The sequence below is a fragment of the Leptomonas pyrrhocoris genome (genome assembly GCF_001293395.1).
Source record: "Leptomonas pyrrhocoris isolate H10 chromosome Unknown, whole genome shotgun sequence".
NCBI classification, from domain to species: Eukaryota; Euglenozoa; class Kinetoplastea; order Trypanosomatida; family Trypanosomatidae; genus Leptomonas; species Leptomonas pyrrhocoris.
In genome coordinates this window covers 408,785-427,627 of record NW_015438373.1, presented here as the reverse complement: position 1 = coordinate 427,627, position 18,843 = coordinate 408,785, and the positions used below count along the sequence as shown (strand labels likewise).

The 18,843-nt window shown below is 58.0% G+C and overlaps 5 protein-coding genes across 7 annotated transcripts; all 5 read right to left on the bottom strand.

Moving 5' to 3' along the window:
* Positions 1–2,619, bottom strand: ABB37_07199 (putative kinesin K39; the record flags this gene model as incomplete). 2 transcript variants are annotated; one of them, XM_015805744.1, is made up of 1 exon in its annotated part: positions 1–2,619. In XM_015805744.1, a coding segment is annotated over exon 1 (1,723 nt), but the record flags the coding sequence as incomplete, so codon positions are not given. The 2 variants fall into 2 exon arrangements, with proteins under 2 accessions (XP_015655750.1, XP_015655751.1); XM_015805745.1 differs by having other exon boundaries at positions 1–2,463.
* A 374-nt stretch (positions 2,620–2,993) lies between these two features.
* On the bottom strand, positions 2,994–8,609 carry ABB37_07198 (hypothetical protein; the record flags this gene model as incomplete). Its single annotated transcript, XM_015805743.1, has 1 exon — positions 2,994–8,609. The coding sequence occupies one exon, from the start codon at positions 8,607–8,609 to the stop codon at positions 2,994–2,996; it is 5,616 nt and encodes a 1,871-aa protein (XP_015655749.1).
* A 1,071-nt stretch (positions 8,610–9,680) lies between these two features.
* On the bottom strand, positions 9,681–10,616 carry ABB37_07197 (hypothetical protein; the record flags this gene model as incomplete). 2 transcript variants are annotated; one of them, XM_015805741.1, is made up of 1 exon in its annotated part: positions 9,681–10,616. In XM_015805741.1, the coding sequence occupies exon 1, from the start codon at positions 10,362–10,364 to the stop codon at positions 9,681–9,683; it is 684 nt and encodes a 227-aa protein (XP_015655747.1). In that variant the 5' UTR covers positions 10,365–10,616. The 2 variants fall into 2 exon arrangements, with proteins under 2 accessions (XP_015655747.1, XP_015655748.1); XM_015805742.1 differs by having other exon boundaries at positions 9,681–10,603.
* A 415-nt stretch (positions 10,617–11,031) lies between these two features.
* Positions 11,032–12,519, bottom strand: ABB37_07196 (hypothetical protein; the record flags this gene model as incomplete). The annotated part of the gene is made up of 1 exon (XM_015805740.1): positions 11,032–12,519. Exon 1 carries the CDS (start codon positions 12,238–12,240, stop codon positions 11,032–11,034), a length of 1,209 nt encoding a protein of 402 aa, XP_015655746.1. The 5' UTR covers positions 12,241–12,519.
* Positions 12,520–14,081: 1,562 nt separating this feature from the next.
* ABB37_07195 (putative protein kinase) lies at positions 14,082–18,206 on the bottom strand (the record flags this gene model as incomplete). Its single annotated transcript, XM_015805739.1, has 1 exon — positions 14,082–18,206. The coding sequence occupies exon 1, from the start codon at positions 17,226–17,228 to the stop codon at positions 14,082–14,084; it is 3,147 nt and encodes a 1,048-aa protein (XP_015655745.1). The 5' UTR covers positions 17,229–18,206.
* Between the last annotated feature and the right edge of the window lie 637 nt (positions 18,207–18,843).

The following is an 18,843-nucleotide window of genomic DNA, read 5'->3' as shown; positions in this document are numbered from 1 at the left end:
GCGCCTCGAGGCTCTCGCGAAGCCGGTTCATCGCCGTCTGCGACCTCTCAGCGGCAGCCGTCGCCTCGTCCACCTCCGCAGCAGCGGCGGCGTCGCGCTCCGCCACGGCGCGCTCGTGCAGCTCGTCCTCCCACTCCGTCGCCAGATCCAGCAGCGTCGTAAGGTGGAAGACGCTCTCGTGGTAGCGGGCCTCCATCTCCGCAAGCGCACACAGCGCGGCGTCACGCTGCCGCTCCGTCTCCTCGCACTCCTCCTGGACGCGCTGCAGATCGCGATTCATCTTCTCCTGCGCCGCCACCGCCTGCGTCAGACGCGTGCGCTCCGCCTGCAACTCCGCCAGCTGCCGCTGCAGCTCGTCCCGCTCCGCAGCCGTCCGCTCAGAGCCCGCCAGCGCACTCTGCAGCCGCCGCTGATGCGTCTGCAACGCGTCCAGCGCAGCCTCGCGCTCGCGCTGCCCCTTCACCAGCTGCGCCACCGTCGCCTCCAGCTTCTCACGCCCGCTCGCGATCTCCGCGTCCTTGCGCCGCCGCACCACAGAGAACGCCGCCGCCTTCGCCGCCATCTCCTCCATCAGCTCACGCTCCTTGCGCGCCTGCTCCTCCTTCAGACGCAGGTTCTGCGCCTGCATCTCGTCCGCCTGCCGCCGCGTCGCACTCATCTCCTGCTGCAGCGCAGCAGCACGCGACTCCAGCTCGCTCCTCTCCGCCTCCGTCGCCCGCAGCAGCCGCTCCTGCAGCTGGTTGTGCTCACGCTCCTTCTCCAGCGCCTGCAGGTCCGCCGCGCGCTTCTGCGCCTCCGCCTCCAGCAGCGCAAGCTTCTCCTCCAGCTCCGACACGTACGCAGGGTCCGCAGCGCTCAGGTTCTCGCGCATGCTCGCCATCTGCTCCTCCAGCTCGCGGATGCGCCGCGCGCGCGGGTCCTCGTTCACCTGCGCAACCGTCACGATCTCGCGCGCGCGGGAGGCGTAACGCAGCGTGCTCAGCGTCTCGTCGTAGTTCAGCGCGCTCGGGCTCACCGTCGCAAGCATGAACGTCTTCGAGTTCCCGCCAAGCGAGTCCTTCAGGATGAACGTCAGCTTCGAGTCGCGGTAGGGCGGCAGCGTCCACTGCGACTTGCCCTTCTTCTCCGCCATGTCCGCAAGCGCGTCGATCACACGCCCCAGCGTCGTCAGCGACAGGTTGATGTGCGTGGCCTCCTTGAACTGCTGCCCCTCCACCTGCGACTGCGCAACGCGCTCCGACCCCGCAAGGTCCACAAGGTTCATCCGGCTGCTCTTGCCAGCAGTCTTGATCGTCTCGCCCGCCTTCGTCGTCATCGTCCGCTCCTCGTGCAGCACAAGCATCACGATCGCGTGGCTCCGGCTGCTCCGGTCGTTCATCTTCGTCGCCGCCGTGTGCCGCACGCCGTTGCCCACCTCCATCAGCCGCACCACGTCGTCGAGGCTCGCCACCTCCACAAGCCGCTGGCCCTCCAGGAACACGCCGCGGCTCGGGTGCTCGCGCACCTCCACGCACTCCTCGTCCGCGGCCTTCGCGCCCTTCCTCCGCTTCGCAAGCAGGTCCGACACCCGCTCGTTGTACACCTCCACGTACCCAAGCTCCACGGACCACCGCGAGTGCCCCTCCGCCTCCACGCTCGCCTTGCGCGCGAAGATCTCCAGGCAGATCCGCGGCGTCACGCCGCTGCCCTCGCCGCCCAGCGCGCTCACGTCCGCGCCCATCATCGTGTACGTCTTCCCGCTGCCTGTCTGCCCGTACGCGAACAGGCACGAGTTGAACCCGCCGAACGCGTGCTCCACCAGCGGGAACCCGATCTTCTGGAACACGTCCGCCTGCGTCGCCGGGCGGCTGCCGGACGCATCGGGCTGTCCACAGACCAGAACACGTGATCGAACTGGAAGTCCTGTGCCGCCCTCCGGCTCCCCAACGCTCCATCAGCTCCCACATCGGCGGTGCAGGTGCCGCTGCTGCTGGCCACCGGCGTCACCGTGACCACGGCTGTTGCTTGGTTGGCCACCACCGTGATCAGCGATCCGTCGGCGGCTTTCTTTTCTCGGGGTTCGAGGGGACGCACCCGCACGGAGACCTGCACTCGACTTGCCTCCTGCTTCGTAGTAGATGGGCGAACCATTGTTATTCAGGTTTTTAAGTTGGTTTATCTCCTCAAATTATATAAAGAAATAATTCTTAAGAGGCGGTGCAACGCCAATTTCGTAAACAGTTTGTATGTAAGCAAACAAAACCAGGCTAAGGAAAGTTCTGATGCAGCCGTCGCGTAGAGAAGTCCACGGCGTTAAAAGAAAGCCAGATGGTGTATAGGAGTCAATGCAAGATAACCAAAAGTGTACGCCACCGACACCGATAGAAGCGCGCTGTTTCTGCTTTAGGCGGCTTCGTTTTGAATTGTGGCTTATGTTCTTTGGATGCGCTGTGTCATCGAATGTGGACACATTGAAAAGGAGCTAATCGAGTGGTAGGTATGTGCAATGGAGAAGGCGGTGGTGTTCATCAACATGGCCGGCGTACGGCAGAAGGCACAGAAATTTCCAGAAGAGTCGATAGAGGAGAAAGCTAAAATGAGTTGAAGACACGCATCTTGGTTCGCTATGACTGAAGCTCTGCAGCTTGAAGAAACCGTGTGCAGTGAGGATCGGCGATGGAGAGAAGATGCGGCGGAAACGAACCACAACGAAGCGAAACCGTACATGTGGGTTCGCCTTTTGGTTGCGGTGAGATGCGGAGAGCAATGGGAGGAGGAGGACGGTTAGCATCCTCCGTGATGCACATAAGAAGCAAAGGAACGCGACGTTGCACAGCGTTTTACCTGTCCTTGTTGTGTCGTGTTTCACTTACTCATTTGACTTTTGCGTAGATGATGCAACGAGGTCCAAGCGGCGGCTCCGATTTCTTAAAGGCACACATCATGTGTGTGGTGGGGGGGAGGGGGGGGGGTAAATCGGTAAAGCGTGTAAGCAGCCCACCCATGAGCGAGCGCTACCGAGATGCGATCGCACGGTGAGCGAGGACCTGGCCCACGACATCCTCTACTGTTTCTTCGCGTGCGGCAGCTGTGCTGTCGACGCCCCTTGCCTCTGCCTTCTTAATTTGCAGCACTCGCGTAAATAACTCGAGCAGCTCGGGATGGACTGGACGGGTGCGGCGTGCGTCAGGTGAAACTGCTGCCCTTGCCGCAGCGTCCTCTAACGTGTTCAGACGGTCATGGCCCACGGCGGGGCAGCACTCGGTGTCCTGCAGCAGCGAATCCAGCGAGGGCAGTGTTCGCAGACGGCCGCGCTTTCCGTACGATGGCTTCGTCGTGGCCCGTTGTGGGGCTTCCTGGCTTCTCGGTGACGAGGTCCTTTGCACCGCATTGGCGTTCGAATCCTGAGAAGAGAGCTTAGCTCGACCTGTCATGGCAGCTTGTCTCGCTGACGCTTCTGCAAAGGAGGTGCTCACCGGAGCACCGATGCGACACTCTTGGAGGATGAAGGTGCCGACAAAGTGCAGCGGGATGCGTAAGGTGTGCGTTGGCGCGACGGTGGAATTCGGTTGATGTAGCTCTTCGCTGTCGCGTTGTTTTTCAATCGTCAACGCAGCGCCAGTGTACGACTCTGTCGCGCTTCGACGGGGAGCGGCTTCGTGCTCATCTGCGGCCCTCGACTGGGAGGCGGGCGGCAACGGCACCGTTCCTGGCTCTGTAAGGGCCGCCACCGCATTTATTCCGATTGTTTTCTTTTGATGGGAGAGGCCAATCCACTCCTGCCATTCGTGAAGCGACGTCACACTCGCACCCACACTCGAAAGATCGGGTGCGTGGAGCCGCTCGGCAAACGAAGCCCGCACTCCTTCACGATCTGTCGTACTGCCCTGCTCGTCGTGTGCGTTCCCGCTTTCGAGCCACGCACGCACGGCGAGCGCGGCGTGGTCTGGCGCGTCAGCAACGGAGGTAAGAAACGTGTGCTCGGGATGCGCCACCAGGAAGCGCAGCACCGCCGCCAAGGCGCGACTGTACCACTCACGCAGCAGCACCCGTTCAATCTCGGGGTAGTAGTAGTGCCGTACCAGCAGATCAATCGCCGTGCCGTTCGCTCCCGTGGAGGACACGGTGACAGCGACGTCGTCGCGTAAGTCTATCGTGGCCGCGGAGGAGGCGGCTTGGCGCGAGGATCCTTTTTCCGTTTGCCGCGTCTGGGAGCGGTGTACGCTCGCTTCCCCTACCACGGTGTTATCGCCGCCGTTCCCACTCGACGGGCTGCTTTCGCGGGTTGACAGCGGCAGCGCATCTCGCGTGCGTTTGCGTGCGGCGTCGTGGCAGCGCTCCTCGACGGCCTGAAGAGTCCGCAGTACCCGCATCGCGTGCGCCATCGACACTACCCGATCCAGCGGCAGTACCAAAAACAAATACCGGCGCTGGTCATCAACTTTAGCTTGGTCGTCATGATCGCCTTCTCCTGCCCCATCGAAAACCTTCTTTGTTTCGGGCGGCGGTCGCACGGTGGCCGTTGCTGCCGACGCACGCAGAAACCTCACGGCATCACCCCAGGTGGGCAAGCCGCCGCGCGTGAGCAGCCAGTTCAGCAGCATCGGTGGAACTAAAGAGGACGGGGGCAGGGTTGACCAGAGCTGCCTGCTCAGCGACGCAGCAGCAAGGCGTACGGTCTCCGCTTCCTCCTGCTGCGACCACGCCTGTCCACCTCCCTGTTGACTCGATCTCTCCACTAGACCTGCCCTGTGTGTCAGGGAGTTGCTGCTGCTGGAGTGCGTGTGCATGCCTTCGCCAAGCCTCGACTGCGTTTCAGGTACCAGCGGAGTTGGTGCCCCACCGGCACTCTCGTGAAGCCGCTGATGCATCTCCTCCACCTGTCGCATGAGTGTGTACAGCCACACCACCACGTACACCTTATCCGCCAAGAGCAGCGGGGGACAGGTGCACAGGAACTGCAGCCAGCTACGCAGTCGTGCAAGTTGAAGCTCCCGATCGTGCAATGACGCCTCCTCCTCAGACCCACCGCGATCGACGGATGCAGACGGCCGCTGCCCCACCGACTCCACCGCCGCGTTGAAAAACTGCAGCGGCAGTGGGACCGCGTGTGTGTCATCCTTCACGTGGGAGGAAGGCTGGCCCATTTGTCGCTCCCACAGCAACCCCGTCTCCGTCACGGCGCTCCGCACGACTTCCAAAAGCAACGCGACCGCCGTCGACGGCTTCGACGGCGACAAGGCCAGCACCGACGAGTTGAACTCCGTAGAAATGAAGGAGGGACTGAGCGCTGCGGCGACGTCCGCGAAAAGAAGTCCCACGTCCCCCAAGCGGCCATTTCCTTCACGCCTGAACGATGTGCCGGTCAACAGGGAAACGGCAGCGGCGTCGCTGCGGTCCGCATCAGTGGCGGTGGAAGCGGTCTCGCGTGCGGTGACCCATCGCAGAAAAACTCGCGTTAGATCCGCCACTGCTGCATCTGCGTCCGCGGTACAAGAAAACGACGATGACGAGAGCCGTACGACATCATGTGCGTCCTCGACGTCTTTCTGAATCATCTCAGCAGACGCGGTGGTGGCCGGCGAGGTGGAGGGTGCGGTTGCGCGGTAGGTAGGCGGAGGCAACGGCGCGGCGGCCCCGGCACTGCACCACCGCGCCTCCATCGCCGCTGCGAGCACCAGCTGGCGGGCAACGCCGCGCTCCGTGCGACACAACACCAAATTGAACCAGTCAAACGTCTCTTCGCGTGTGAGAAACGTCAACGAGAAGGCGCGGTGTTGGTGTGCTAACTGGGCAACGGCCTCTGCCCTCCAGGCGGCACCGCTGCGGTTGTCAGGGGAGTTCTCACCTGTGGTGTCAGACGAAGCCGGGGTACAAAACGAAGGAGGAGTCGCCCAGGATTTGGCACACGCGACATGGCACGTCGCGAGGCAATCGAGCGCCGTGTCATGCGCAGCGGCCGGATGCAGCCACTGTCCGACAAATGCGGTGGCAGCGGCGGTGACGGAGGAGTGCCACAGTGCCAACGGACACACAGAAACGTCGGCAATTGTGGGTGGCGCAGACCCGTACAGCAGCCGCGACCACTCTGCTGCACTCAGCTGCCCTTCATTTGTTCCTGGCGAAGCGTCATGCGTTACTTTCGCTGACGCTGGCCGGATGACTGATTCCTTATATGCTGTCTTATCGGTGCCCGTGATACCACTCGCGCCGCAAATAGCCTTACACCACATCGCCAGTTCATCGCGTGTGTGCGGCCGACGAGTCGGCGCGTGCGGAGACTCAAAGAACGCACTCAACAGAGATGGGCAGGAGGCGTACCCCGATCCACATGCCGCCGCCTCCTCGTCTGTGTGTCGCAGCCGCAGCGACGCGTTCGGGACACGAAGCGACGCCGGTGCCGGCGCAGCTGTTGGAATGCGGCGCCACATTGCCGGCAGCACGGTGCACACCGCCGACCACGACGGCGCCCGTCGCACGACGCGCGTGAGAAGACAAAGGAGTGCCGCCCGCTGAGGCAGCGACACGTTACCGTTGGCGGTAACGAGGTAATCCCGTACGCCGAGGGACACCGCAGGGGCTGCCGCCGGTGGCGTCGGAGGAAGAAGACGCTCCAGCCAGGTGCACAGATCCGCGTACGAAGCAAAACGCGTAGCAGTGCGCACCAGCTGAAGCAGCGCCTCGCCTTCCGCTGTCCTCGCCGCAGCGCTGCGCTCCACTCCCAACTGTTCTTCTGTCGACGGAGAGCCGGAAGTGTGAGAACTGTTTTCCACGTGGTCCCACTCGTGAGCGGCGTTCATGGCCGTCCACGTAAAGTGCACGACGTCCAGCGTCAAACAGGTAAGCTCTGCTGTGGACATGGTGCTGCCACTCCTCCACGCAGCGTCGCCTTGCTGTACGCCGCTGCAGTCAACGTGTGCAGCGGAGAGGTCTGTTTGCGCAAGGGAGCGCACCATCGCCAGCGCCACATCCGCCGCAGCGGCAGAAGCTTGCACCGACGAAGAGGAAGAAGGGAAAGAAGGGACGGTGCCGTCCATCGTCTCGCAGACGTCTCCGGGTGTGCTGGTGACAGTCTCGGTTTGGCTCGGAAAAAGGTCACCGTTCGCACCGGTGCCGCCGGCAGGAGGGGTCCTGTGCGTGGATGTTGTCGCGGGTAGCCGACGCGTGTTGTGCGCCTCCCACGCCTCCTGCAATGGCTGCAGCAGCAGAGTGAAATTCGGCTGCTGGCGGGCGGCGGCCTCCACTACCGCCCTCGCATGCTGCACCTCCGACTCCTGCTTCTGCACCGCAGCGTCGAGGACAGAGAGGTGGTGCGGCGATGATGGAGAAAGGGAGGCGGTCGGTTGACTTCGTGTCCGGTGCGGCCCCGCTCTTGCGGAGTCCAGGCCGTGCGTTTCACGTTGGCTGCGCGGCAGAGGTGAAGGGGGAGCGTTGCTGCCGGTGGCTGCTTGTGCCGCCACTCCGCTGCCCGTGGAAGCCTCGAAATTGCGCTCGACGCTCTCCGACAGTGCAGCGACGTACTCACGAGCGCCGCCGTAGCGCTCGAGATTGTGAATCGTCCGCAGAGCCGCCCACCGCAGCGGAAGCTGCCACGATGACGATGTCGCTGACGCGGAAAGCGATGATGATTCTTCTGCTGTTCTTTTCGTGGGGGATGCGGCCGGTGCTGCTTGCAGGATTTCGCCCAGCCCCACGTGCAGCACCGTGGCAACGCTCAGAAGCTGCGTCAAGTCGTTTACAACCTCGCGTGATAGTGACACACCTCCGAGGCCACCTTCCTGACGTTCGCATCCGGGTCGGAAAGTTGGAGAAGGTGGAGGCGATGCGCCGCCTACGTTGCTGCGAAATGCAGCGGACAGAACGCGGTGAAGGGGTGCGAGGGCAGTGTTGTGCTGCGCGGCGTAGGCCAGGAAACGCAGCGGTAGTGTGTCGGCAAACAACGACACGCTGGAGAAGTCATTCGCAGAGGAAGGGGAAGAGGAGCAGCGGAGTCTACGACTCGACACATCTGTTGCTGGTAGTTGCGGGAACGCATTACCACGAAGATGATCTTCTTCTTCAACGGCGCTCGATAATGTGGTGTTCAGCTCCTCGCCGTACTTCATCGTGTGCTGTTGCTCCGCTGCGTTTCGCCTCAGCGTCGCGTAGAGGGAAAGGATTGCCTCTAGCGGCACAGCACAATCCTCCTGTACTTGAAGGGGTTGTTCCTTGTCCTGTGGACCCCTCTTGCTGCTGCCTTCTACCAACTCCACGAAACACGCCAGCGATTCTTGCCAGGTCAGCGACGCTCCGCCGAGCAGCCGAGAGATGGAGACGCGGGTCGCCGCAGAAGCTGGATGCACCGTGAGGCTGGGGGTGCTGCTTAATCGGTGCGTACAGTGCGGTGCGTCACTGCATCTCCTGCTCCTGGAAACTGAAGCGGCAGACGTGACCGGCTTGGCATAATCCTTCACTTCCGCCACGTTACGTCTGGTGATCTCATTGTCGTCCTGCCCTGAAGAGCTAAATATGCCTTTTAGGGTGCTGGTTGGGGTCGTAGCTGCTGCAGCGGCAGCCGCCCGTCGCCGCGCCAGAGCAGCGGAAGTGGACGAGAGGTTCAGCAGGTCAACACGCTTCCATGGAGAGGGCATCGACGAGCTTAACACCGCCAGAAGTAGTAATAAAACGATAGATCGATAGAAAGAGGGCTCGTTGGTGGCCAGCGATTCAAAAACTTCAGAAGTAGCTATCGAATGTAAACACGTGGTAAATACAGTTTCGCATGCGCAGTTGCTTCAGGGCGAAGATGCTACCACAGGCAATTCGTCTTCTCTAGCAGTGTACGCTACGTCTGATCAACAAAGAAGCAGAAGCATAGACGCGGGAATTCGTTTCCTTTTCCCACTTCATCAACGCACACGCTGAGTAAGAAGCTTTTCTCTCCTCTTTGTCGTTCATGATAAGAGCGCACAGACTGCAGGAACTTCTCCTGCTTGACACACACACACAACAGCACTCCTTTCGACTTCGCAGCTCTGTGTGTATGCAGGTTGTTGGTGTTCACCGTTTGGATTCATAAAAAGCCCCTGCCATCGTGGAGATCGCGGAAAAGTGGGGAGGTAAGAAGAAACCAACGAAATACGGTTTCCCGATTTTGCGGCTCATGTCATGTAACGACGAGCGAGTCGAGGCTTCACCGGCTTCCTCAGCGTACAGGGTTGTTCGCTTGTGAGTTGTTATCAGATTTGGAAAACAGCCGAGGTTTCTTCGTTTATGTTTACTCGCTGTGCTGACGTTGGGCAGCTTACACAATAACCTCGTTTCTTTCGTTTGTTTGCGCGTTAACCCTTGCGATAACGTGGTGAGGGGGGGTGGTTGCGGCATCGCATCGACCAAAGCACCAATGCAAGTAACCAGAACGAGAAACCAAAATTTGAAATGAAGGAAAAATGGGAAACTTCGCGATGGAAGAAACAGGTAACCAGCGCCTGCGGTCGCGTCGCCCGCACGTGCCACAGGTCAACCTCCGCTGGTTATCAAACACAAAACGATATATTGTGGGTGTGTGGTTGCATACCTATTCGTATGCGACTGATCAACTGCGCAGCAAACAACTCGCCTCATGAATCACACCTCGCGTTTTTCGCCGTTTTGCGTCCATACATATATGTATGCGCGTTAAACCCGATTTTAAAAGAAGATCGTGCGTTTTAAAACTTCCGCTAACGGCGCTTCACGTCCTTGGCCACAGCCGCCGGCTTACGTGTCTTTCCATCGACGAGCTTGTAATACAGCATTTGAGCAAGAATAATCGCGTTCAGCGACGCCGCCACGCCAAACTGCACCAGCATGACGCCTTTCCCCTTCTCCCACGACACGTTCAGCGCGGTCGTCATCAGGCGCGCCACGCCACCACCAAAGGCTAGAAAGAAAGTCAAGAAAGACAGCTGACCCTGGCAGCGGGTGCGGTAGTTGGCGTAGATCTGCGGCAGCCGGCTCGACATGTTCAGCAGCACCTGACCACTCAGCAGCGTTTCGTGCACGCTGCGCGGCACGTGGCCGGTGGCAAAGGCGTAGAAGGCAAGCAGCTCCACGGCGAGCGCCAGGCAGGCCTCCTTCGTCTTCTTCTGCAGCTTCGCCACCAGCACCAGCAGCACAATGAGCTGCAGCGTAATAAGGAAGTTCTCGCCGAAGTCGCGGAAGGGCAGACCCTGCACCATGCCCCAGCTGGTGGAGACGACGTAGGAGAGAAGCTCTACGATGATGGAGAGGAGGGAGACGCCGTCGGCTTTGTTGTTCTGCAGCACCTTGAGGATCTGCGGCACCTTCAAGATGGAGGCCCCCACCACCACTCCGTAGGAGAGGCAGTTGGAGATGAGGTAACGCAGCGTAGACTCCACAGACATCTTTTTCTTTTTAGAGGGATTGCTGTGTTTTTTGTTCTACAAGTATTTTAATTACGGTTTTGTCTGCTTTACGGAATGTACGTGTAAGCACAGGGTGAAAAGAGGCGTACGGCCGCTCTTTTGGGTCCCTAAAGAATTATTTTCTCCGACGCGAATGGAGCGAAGCAGCACAGCTGGCTGCCGCTTCAACCAAAGAAAGAAAGAAAAAAGCACAGAGTGTAATTCTGTGCTATCCAGCTGGACGAATATGCTGCCGAGAAGTGAGGAAGATGGGGCGAAGCAAATATATGGAAGGAGGAGGGGGGTGGAGAAGGCCTAATGGAAAAAGAGGGAGGGTCCAGAGAGCGTCCCTCCCCCTACCTCAGGTCTACCAGCAACAAACAGGGAAGTGCTGCGCCTCGTGAGAAAAAGGAAAGGGGAAAAAAAAACAATGGTCGCCACACGTTTGGCGAATTCAGATCCGCTGTTAACATGTTCTGTCATGATCATCTCCCATTCAACGTTTGACCGCATGAAGCAGCTGGCTCTTCCTTTTCCTATCTGTTCCTGTTGCTGATGTGCTGAGGAGAGTGAAGCAGACGATTTCTTGCTGAGCACCGCATACTGTACAATGATAACACAAACAGAAGAAAGAGTTCCTTTCTAAAAAGGACGCCACGCTGATGCATCAGTAATCGCCAAAGTGCTCCAACCAGTCCATCACCCGCACCGCCTTCTTCACTGCGCTGAAGAAATGCGTTGCACTCGTGTAAAAGTGAAGGTAATCGGGCGAGCTGCCGTCAAATATGCCCTCGTTCACCACATCTCGCATAACGCTGCCGTTGTGGGGGTACATGAAGATAATGCGCAGCACGTACTCATTCGGGTTCGCAAAGGTGTGCTGCACCAGGTGGGACCACTGATGGCCAGCTTGGGCTACAGGTGCCTTGACGAGCAACGCAGCCTTCTGACGGAGGCTGGCGGTGAAGAGCGCGTGGTCTGCCGCCGCTTCCGCTAGTTGCTCGGCGTGTGGGCTGCACACCGCACTGCCCTCTCCCACCGCACCATCTCGCCTGCCATCGACGTTCGCGAACTGTGTGCGCGCCTCATCACGTTTGGTGCAGTTGGCAGCCGCTGCGGATGCGTTAAAATGCGGTGTCAAGACCAACTCCTTCTCCAGGGCCTCCGCGTCGTACCACAGCGGGTAGGGGTACCGCACCAGCTGCTCCGTCATCGGGTCGCCGGCGTCGACGACGGTCACGTGGGCATGGATGAAGGCCCACTCAGCGGCGTAGCGGCTCAGCACTTCGTTGGCGAAGTGGTTGCAGCTGACACAGCCGCGTGAGCGGCCGCTGACGAGCACAATCGGCCGGCGACACACAGCCCGCAGGGTGAGCGGAGAAACAGCGGGGTCGGTGCGGTTGACCAGCGCAGTCTCCGCACGTCCTCCTCCGCTGCTGGCCACTGCATCAGGGAGGTCCGTTAAGCGCGGCAAGGCACGCGTTGTGAAGCAGCCTGCCTGCCGCAACGTCAGGCGGAGCGCACGCCATGGCAGCATCGTCGGCTTCAAGTCGGCGTCATAGCTAAATTTCGTTTTCTCCGGGGGGTAAATGCGACTTGTTGGAGTGTTGGCTTGTTGAGAAGCGGTGCTGAGGACGGCAGCAGCAGCAAAGAGGACGCGTGGAAAACCCCCACCACTACTGTTCGTTGCGTGGGAGGCGACGGCGTGAGTAGCGGAGGGGGAGGCCGTTTTCTGGCCTGGCACCCACCAAACACCGCCAAAACGAGGAGCGAGCACGACGATGTCATCCTTGGCGTTATGACTGAGAAGAAAAAGGATGAGCAGAAGGAAGCACCGCACTCGTAGTCGCTGAGGTGGTGCGTAACGCTGCCACATTGAGAAACGGTTTTTTTATATAGAGAGAAGTGACGCCACAACTTGAATTTGGCTTTCTTTGTTGTTGGCCGCAATGAAGGAACAATGGTGGAGGCCAAAGTCGCCCCCGCGTATAGAATGAAGGAATAATAAATAAATAAAAATAGTGTCAGCGTTTACACTTTCTCACGCAAACAGCTCAGCCGTCTAATCTCCCTTCAACAAACTGCTCTCAGCTTTGCAAAGCACCTCGTGCGACATCGGTGGGGTGGAAGAAACTAGTCTGATGCTAGGTGACCTTGTGGAAGTGAGAACAACGAAAAGAAGTGAATGGAGGAAAACGGAAAAGCAGCAGAGAGGATGCTGTGTGAGACCACAAGTACAACGTGTGGGCCAGTGGTGAGACTGCGTCGTGCACCCGGCTGTTCCAGCAAGCCACGGTTTGTCGCCTGTTCGAGTCACGGTTGCGTCCGGCAAAAGCAAGAAAGAAAGCGCTGATTGATGTGTTTTTTTTTCCCTTTTTTCTCTTAAGCAAAGTCCCTGCAGACCCTCTCAGCAACGTCGCAAACACGTATTTGTAGTCGGTGGACTTGCACGCATACTTGTGGGGCGAACACGTTGGGCTTCTGCTCCTCCGCACACAAGTCGATACACCGCGTTCCATGATTGCCGAGCCACAATACACATTGCCTCCTATTATTACATATTATTATCTTTTTTAGATCTTTGATTGGTAGCTTCGGTGGCGGTTGTCGATATCCAGAGTGGCTATCGTCTATCAGTCGCTTAACAGTAACGTTATGGAAAGAGGTCAACAGGTGAATGAAGCAAGAAATTCAGAAGAAAAAATGGCAAGACAGCGAAAGAAGAGAAGAGAAGAGGAGGGAGAGCGAAAAGGCATTTGCATCCTCAAAGTCTACCATCCAAAAAAAAACCCAGCAAGACGCGCCCCCACAAAAAAAACAACGCGGACAGCGAAGAAACAGGGCAGAAAGAGAAAACACCGAGCACTTCAAAGAAGAAAAAGAAAGGGAAAAAAGGGTCGAGACCAACACATGCGCCTTCTTACGCAATAACGCACTCCCCTTCCCTCCCCCTCCCCCCGTCTCCCCAGCAACTTCTCCGCTACGACGAACGAGAGGGAAAACAAAACAAAAGAAACAGCTGAAGAAGAAGCCACAAGATTATAGATATATATATAGAGAGAGAGAGAGAGGGGGGGAGGAATACATAAAAATGTTTGAGATGGAGAGAGAAAAACACCGATAGAAGGAGCTTGGGATAGCACAAGCGCACAGAGGAGGGAAAAGGGGGGCGAAAAGAACAACGCCGTCTCGTAACTGCTCAACAAGGTGCAAAGAAAAAGAAGGGAAAAAAAAGAAAGGAGGAAATACATATATATATTAATAACAATAGCAATAATAATAATAGTGTGTATAAGCGCGTGAGGGAGTAGAGAAGAAGCAAAAAAAAGGGTCTAAAGTGACAATGAACACTTCGAAGGTGACAGACAAAAAAAAAAGGAAAAGCACAGTAAAGAAGAGCAATAGCAATTGCACCGCAGACCTACTTACCACCCAGGGACAACAACTCTAACGCTTAGCATACAAACACTAATGATGGTCATAATAATAAAAGAGAAGCAATGAAGAAAAGAAAAAACAGGCAGCACAGCGGGAGAGCACCACCGGTCGCAACAGTCTCTCGCGAAACGCAGTGTCCTGATCAACCAGCAACCGTATATATATATAAAGAAACCTCAACTCTCTTTTAAACGGAGAAAAGCCATAAAACAATAGAAGTCGGTGGTGGTGAGGAGACACACAAACACCTCCCTTGTCTTCCCTGCCCAACAACCGGCCTTATATTAGCTCACCCTTGATGAAAGGGTGACCCAGCAGCTGCGCTGAGGTGGGACGCCTCTTGTGGTCCAGCGTCAAGCACGCCTCCACAAACGAAATGAAGTCCTCGTCCACCATCTTCGCCGCAGCCAGCTTCTCGCGCAACACACTGTACGGGCCGCCGGGCGTGCGCGAGGTGGTCGAGGTCGCCTTCGACTTCTTCGGCGCGTTGCACGTGTGCGGGGACATCGTCGGCACCGGTGTGTAGAGGCAGTAGGGCTCCTCGCCGTCCTCCTCACCCTTGCCGTTGTGCGCGCCGCGGTCGTCACCGGCACCGCCGTACTCGTAGATGCAACCGAATTTATTAATGTAGTCGCTGGTGTGCCGGCCCTCCCACAGCATGTGTCGTGGAAACGGGGTCCCGCAGACGTACACGATGCGCGCCAGCATCTCCGGCACCGTGTCGGAAGTGAAGAGCACATCCCCCGTGACCATCTCCACTAGAATCGCGCCAAGGGACCAGACGTCGATGCGGCCGTCGTAGTCGCAGCCGAGCACCACCTCCGGTGCGCGGTAGCTACGGCTTTGGATGTACGAGCTCAGGTGGTCGCTGAGGAAGCAGCTGCTACCAAAGTCGATTACTTTCACAATGCAGCGACTGTACGAGACAAACATGATGTTCTCCGGCTTCAGGTCGGTGTGGATAAGATTGAGCGAGTGCACGTACGTGAGGGCCTCGGTGATCTGACGAGTGAGTCGGCGCAGGCGCGGCACTGTGAAGTAGAACTCCTCCTCCTCCTCACGGTTGTACTTGCCGTAGTCGTAGAGGGTGTCGCGCAGCAGCTCCGTGACGAGCATAACATGCTCCTTGTAGTAGAAAGCGTCAATGAGGCGGACGATGTGTGCCTCGTCCGGGTCGCGCTGCCGGTTCAACAGTGTCAGCAGCCGAATCTCGTCTAACGACTGGTCGAAGAAGTCCTTCGTGTTGTTGATAATCTTAAGACACACCTGCCCGTACCCGAGCAGCTTCCGCTTCTTCGCGGACCGCCTGCCGTGCAAACCTTTCTTTTTAGCGTCTGTCTTCGCCTCCTGCTTCGAGACCGCCGGGGATGCGGCAGTATCGGCGGCGACGGCGGCGCTGCTGCTGATGTCTTTTTTATCGTCGTCATCCGCAGTCGCGTCCTCTGCGGGCGAGGCAGACGCGCCATTCTCCTTCGCCTCGATGCCCGCATTACCCTCCTCTCCGTCATCATCGTCGTCGTCGCTACTGTACTCCGCCTCCTCCGCCTCTTCGTCACCCTCGGCATCGTCGTAGATGGGATCGTGCAGGTCGTAGCACCGCACCGCGCGACTGAAGGTGGCCTTGCCCAGCATTTGAATGATCTCGTAGCGCCCCGCAATCACCGTGCCGGGGATTATCGGGAAGTTCTTCTCCTCCTCGAAGCCGGTCTTGAACGGGTCCATGATCACGCGGAGGTCGAAGGTGCCCATCGTGGCGGGGGCACGGTTCTCGTGGACGAGACGCTTGAAGCGGCGGCGGCGCTCCTCGCGTGACTTGACGGCGTCAAAGCGAACATCCCGCTCCACCTCGACAACAAATTCGTAGGGTGAGGTCGGCTTGAAGGTCTTCAGGTCCATCTGAGCCGTCGCGACGACCACCTCGTTGTAGTCGTACGCGTCAAACGCCGCCTTGGTGATCAGCTTCGGTCCCGTCGCGTTCGAGTGCAAATGCTCCCCGCTTTGGATGCAGGCGTCGAACTGACGTTGCAGGAGACGCGCCTGCTGCTCCGTCACGCCGCCGCCGTACGGGAAGGCGGGGACACGGTAGACCTTCATGGTCCGCATCGGCTGCGTCTCCGACGCCCTGCGTGCTTTGTTGCGCGTGGTGACCGTCGCCATGGCCTCGTCATCGTCCTCCTCGTCCTCCGTGTCACTGCTGCGGTCGCTGCTGCTGCTACTGCTGCTACTGCCGCCTGAGCCCCTCTTCCGGGGGTTCTCCTCCACCGGCACGCGCCGCGTCAGCCCCTCCGGCTTCCACGTGGAGGCAAGCACCTCGTGATAGGCTGTGCGGTTCACTGGTTTAAAGAGCACCTGCGCCCGCACGCCGTCGTAGGCGGTGCCGTCGTCGTCATCATCCTCTTCGTCCTCGGCGGGCGGCATTCTCCGACCAGCACGGCGCGCCACAGTGTCCTTCGCCGTAGGGTAGACCAGCTCCTCCTCTTGCGCTACCAGGTTCTCCTCCTCGACTGCCTCCTCAGCGATGTCTTCGCGCGTCACGGCGGCGGGGACACGTTGCGCTGGTGCCTTCGTTGCTTCTGCTGCAGCTATCACGGCTGCTGCTTCAACAGTGGAGTCAGGCTTCGTTGCAGCAGCAGTCGTTGCGGCACCGGCGTTGCGTCCCCTCGTCGCCTTACTGCGCTGCTGCTGCTGCTGCCGCTGTAACTGTTCTAGCTGCTGCATCTGACGCACCCGGTTGCCAGGCGACAGCTCTGCCGGTATATCCGTCAACTGCTCGATCAGATGAGCCGACAGCAGCTCCGACCCGGACACGTCGCTCATATTGGGATCGATGTGCTGCTGTTGCTGCTGCTGATTCTGCTGTTGTGGTTGAAGCTGCCGGGCACTTCCAGCAGCGGCTCCAACGCCACCAGACACGGCAGTGGTGTTCGTAATGGTCTCTCTCCTGCCGTTACTCGTCTCTCCATTGACGCGGTTTTCAATGGCATGCATGAGGGCCTCGTACGATTTGCGGTGCTCAATGGAGCTCGTGCGCCGCCGGGCCGCGTTCGTCGCCTCCAACATCGACTTCGCCAGCACCTTTAACTCCTCGATCACGGAGTCCGTCGTGTTACCAATCTTGTCGTCTGCAGCTGCGTTGCCGTTGCCGTGGTTGGCATCGCCCCTTTCCGTGCGCGGAGACGCGACCGGGTTGATGGTGTTCGCCGCGTTAAAGGGCAGCCCCGCCGAGGTGGCAGTCCCTTTGTTAAGCGAGTCAGACATGTTCGACACGGTGCCCGGAGAGCCGATGGTGTTGGAGATGGTAGTGGCAGTAGCAGTTGGTGCTGCTGCGGACGGCGCGGTCGTGTTGCGCGGGCCGCGCCGCGAGTTGCCGTAGTTGCCCATAGACGGCGCTGTGGAGACTGCTGTGGCGGGTTGGTAGGAACTCATGTTACGCCTTGCTTGTTTCTCTCCTTGCCTATATCGTTCTCCCGCTCTGCGAACAAAAAAACGAGAAAAAAAAATAGCAGTGGTGAGAGCAAATATGCGTTCGAGCGTGAGGGGGACTTATGCGAGGTGTCTCACGCGCGTGTAGGCGAAAGGAACGAGAGCAGGCACACTTTGAGAACAGGTGCAGCTTCGGCAACCGGTAAGCTCGTCGAGAAAAGAGAGGAATAAACTAAAAAGAGAGAGAGCGGATCGGTTTTATAGCAATAATAAAAGTAATGTTAAACCGCACATGAAAGAGTCCCTCCTTCTGCTATTGGGGGAGGAGGGAAGGTGAAGATTCTATGAAAGCAGCACAGTTCTGCACAACTGCCGCGAGAACACGATAAACCAATACTCATAAATATATGTGGTTTCTGCTGTTGCCTTCCGTGGCGGCGGACTGCTCAACGCGACAAGACTCAAAGCTTTCCGCTGATGAATGAGAAATGAAGGGGTAAAGAAAAGCTCTAAAACGTGAAGGCGGAAAAGAGAAGCTATCTGTCAGCGTTATTAATTCTGACGATTCAGAAGAAATATATTTATATATTTATATATATGTAGGGACAGAGAGACCGGTGAGAAAAACAGCAAACAAAGCGTTCCAGCGATAAAATACAGAGAACAGAAAGGATTGCAAATGCCGGGGTCCGCCTGGTTGTTGCTGCGGTCGTTGCGACACGGTTGGGTGCGAGTAAATCACGAACTGGCAAAGAAGAAACGCGAGACAGCTCGGGTCAGAAGTGCGTAGAGTAGCAGAGGAGAAAACGAACGCAAATCGAAAAGTGCAGGATTTGCTAGTCCTTGTTTTTGGGGTGTTTGTTTTGCGTCGTTGAGGATGCAAATTTGTTTCTGTCTCGTGTTTTCTTTTTTCTTTGTTTTGTTTTCCTACTTGAAAGTGAAAGTGGATCAATGCGTGCTAGCTAACGGGTAGCGAAATCTTCGCAGTGGTACAAACGTGGGTTGAGAAACGAGAACGACAGGAGGAGGCGAGACGGAGAAGGAAAAAATAAGAGGCAACGGTTTGCAGAGAAACGCAAAAAGTGGGAACATGACAGCTGCAGCGGAAACCCCCCCCCCCGGCGCCACGGCGAGCGGACGCGGAGGAGGGAAATCACGCAGGTGCGACGCCGCACGTGTGCACGAGCGCTGTCGAACAGAATTTCTTGTTGCAGTGCGTGCTGGCTACTCCCAACACAAGAAGCGCTCACCTTCGTCGAACTGCCGCAAAGAAAGATTCATCATTTTCGATTTCGTAGAGACACGGCCCTCTCCGCCAATGCGCGCTTCATCATCTCGCTCTTTGATCACGCTGCATGGAAATCGGCCGAATGCTCCAAACACTCGTCCGCCTCCGTGCGTGGTAGCACCTCACCACCTCCACGCGTCCCCAGCACGTTCTTGTTTAACCTTTTTTTCTTCTTTCTCTTTTGATTCTAATACTCTTTCGTACATCGATGGTAAGGATTGAAGTGGCACGCCACAAATACACACACCCACACACACAAACGTTTGTGTGGGTGGGTGTGAACGCTTACAGGGATAAACATGTGAAAACAAACAATTTATCAAAGCATGT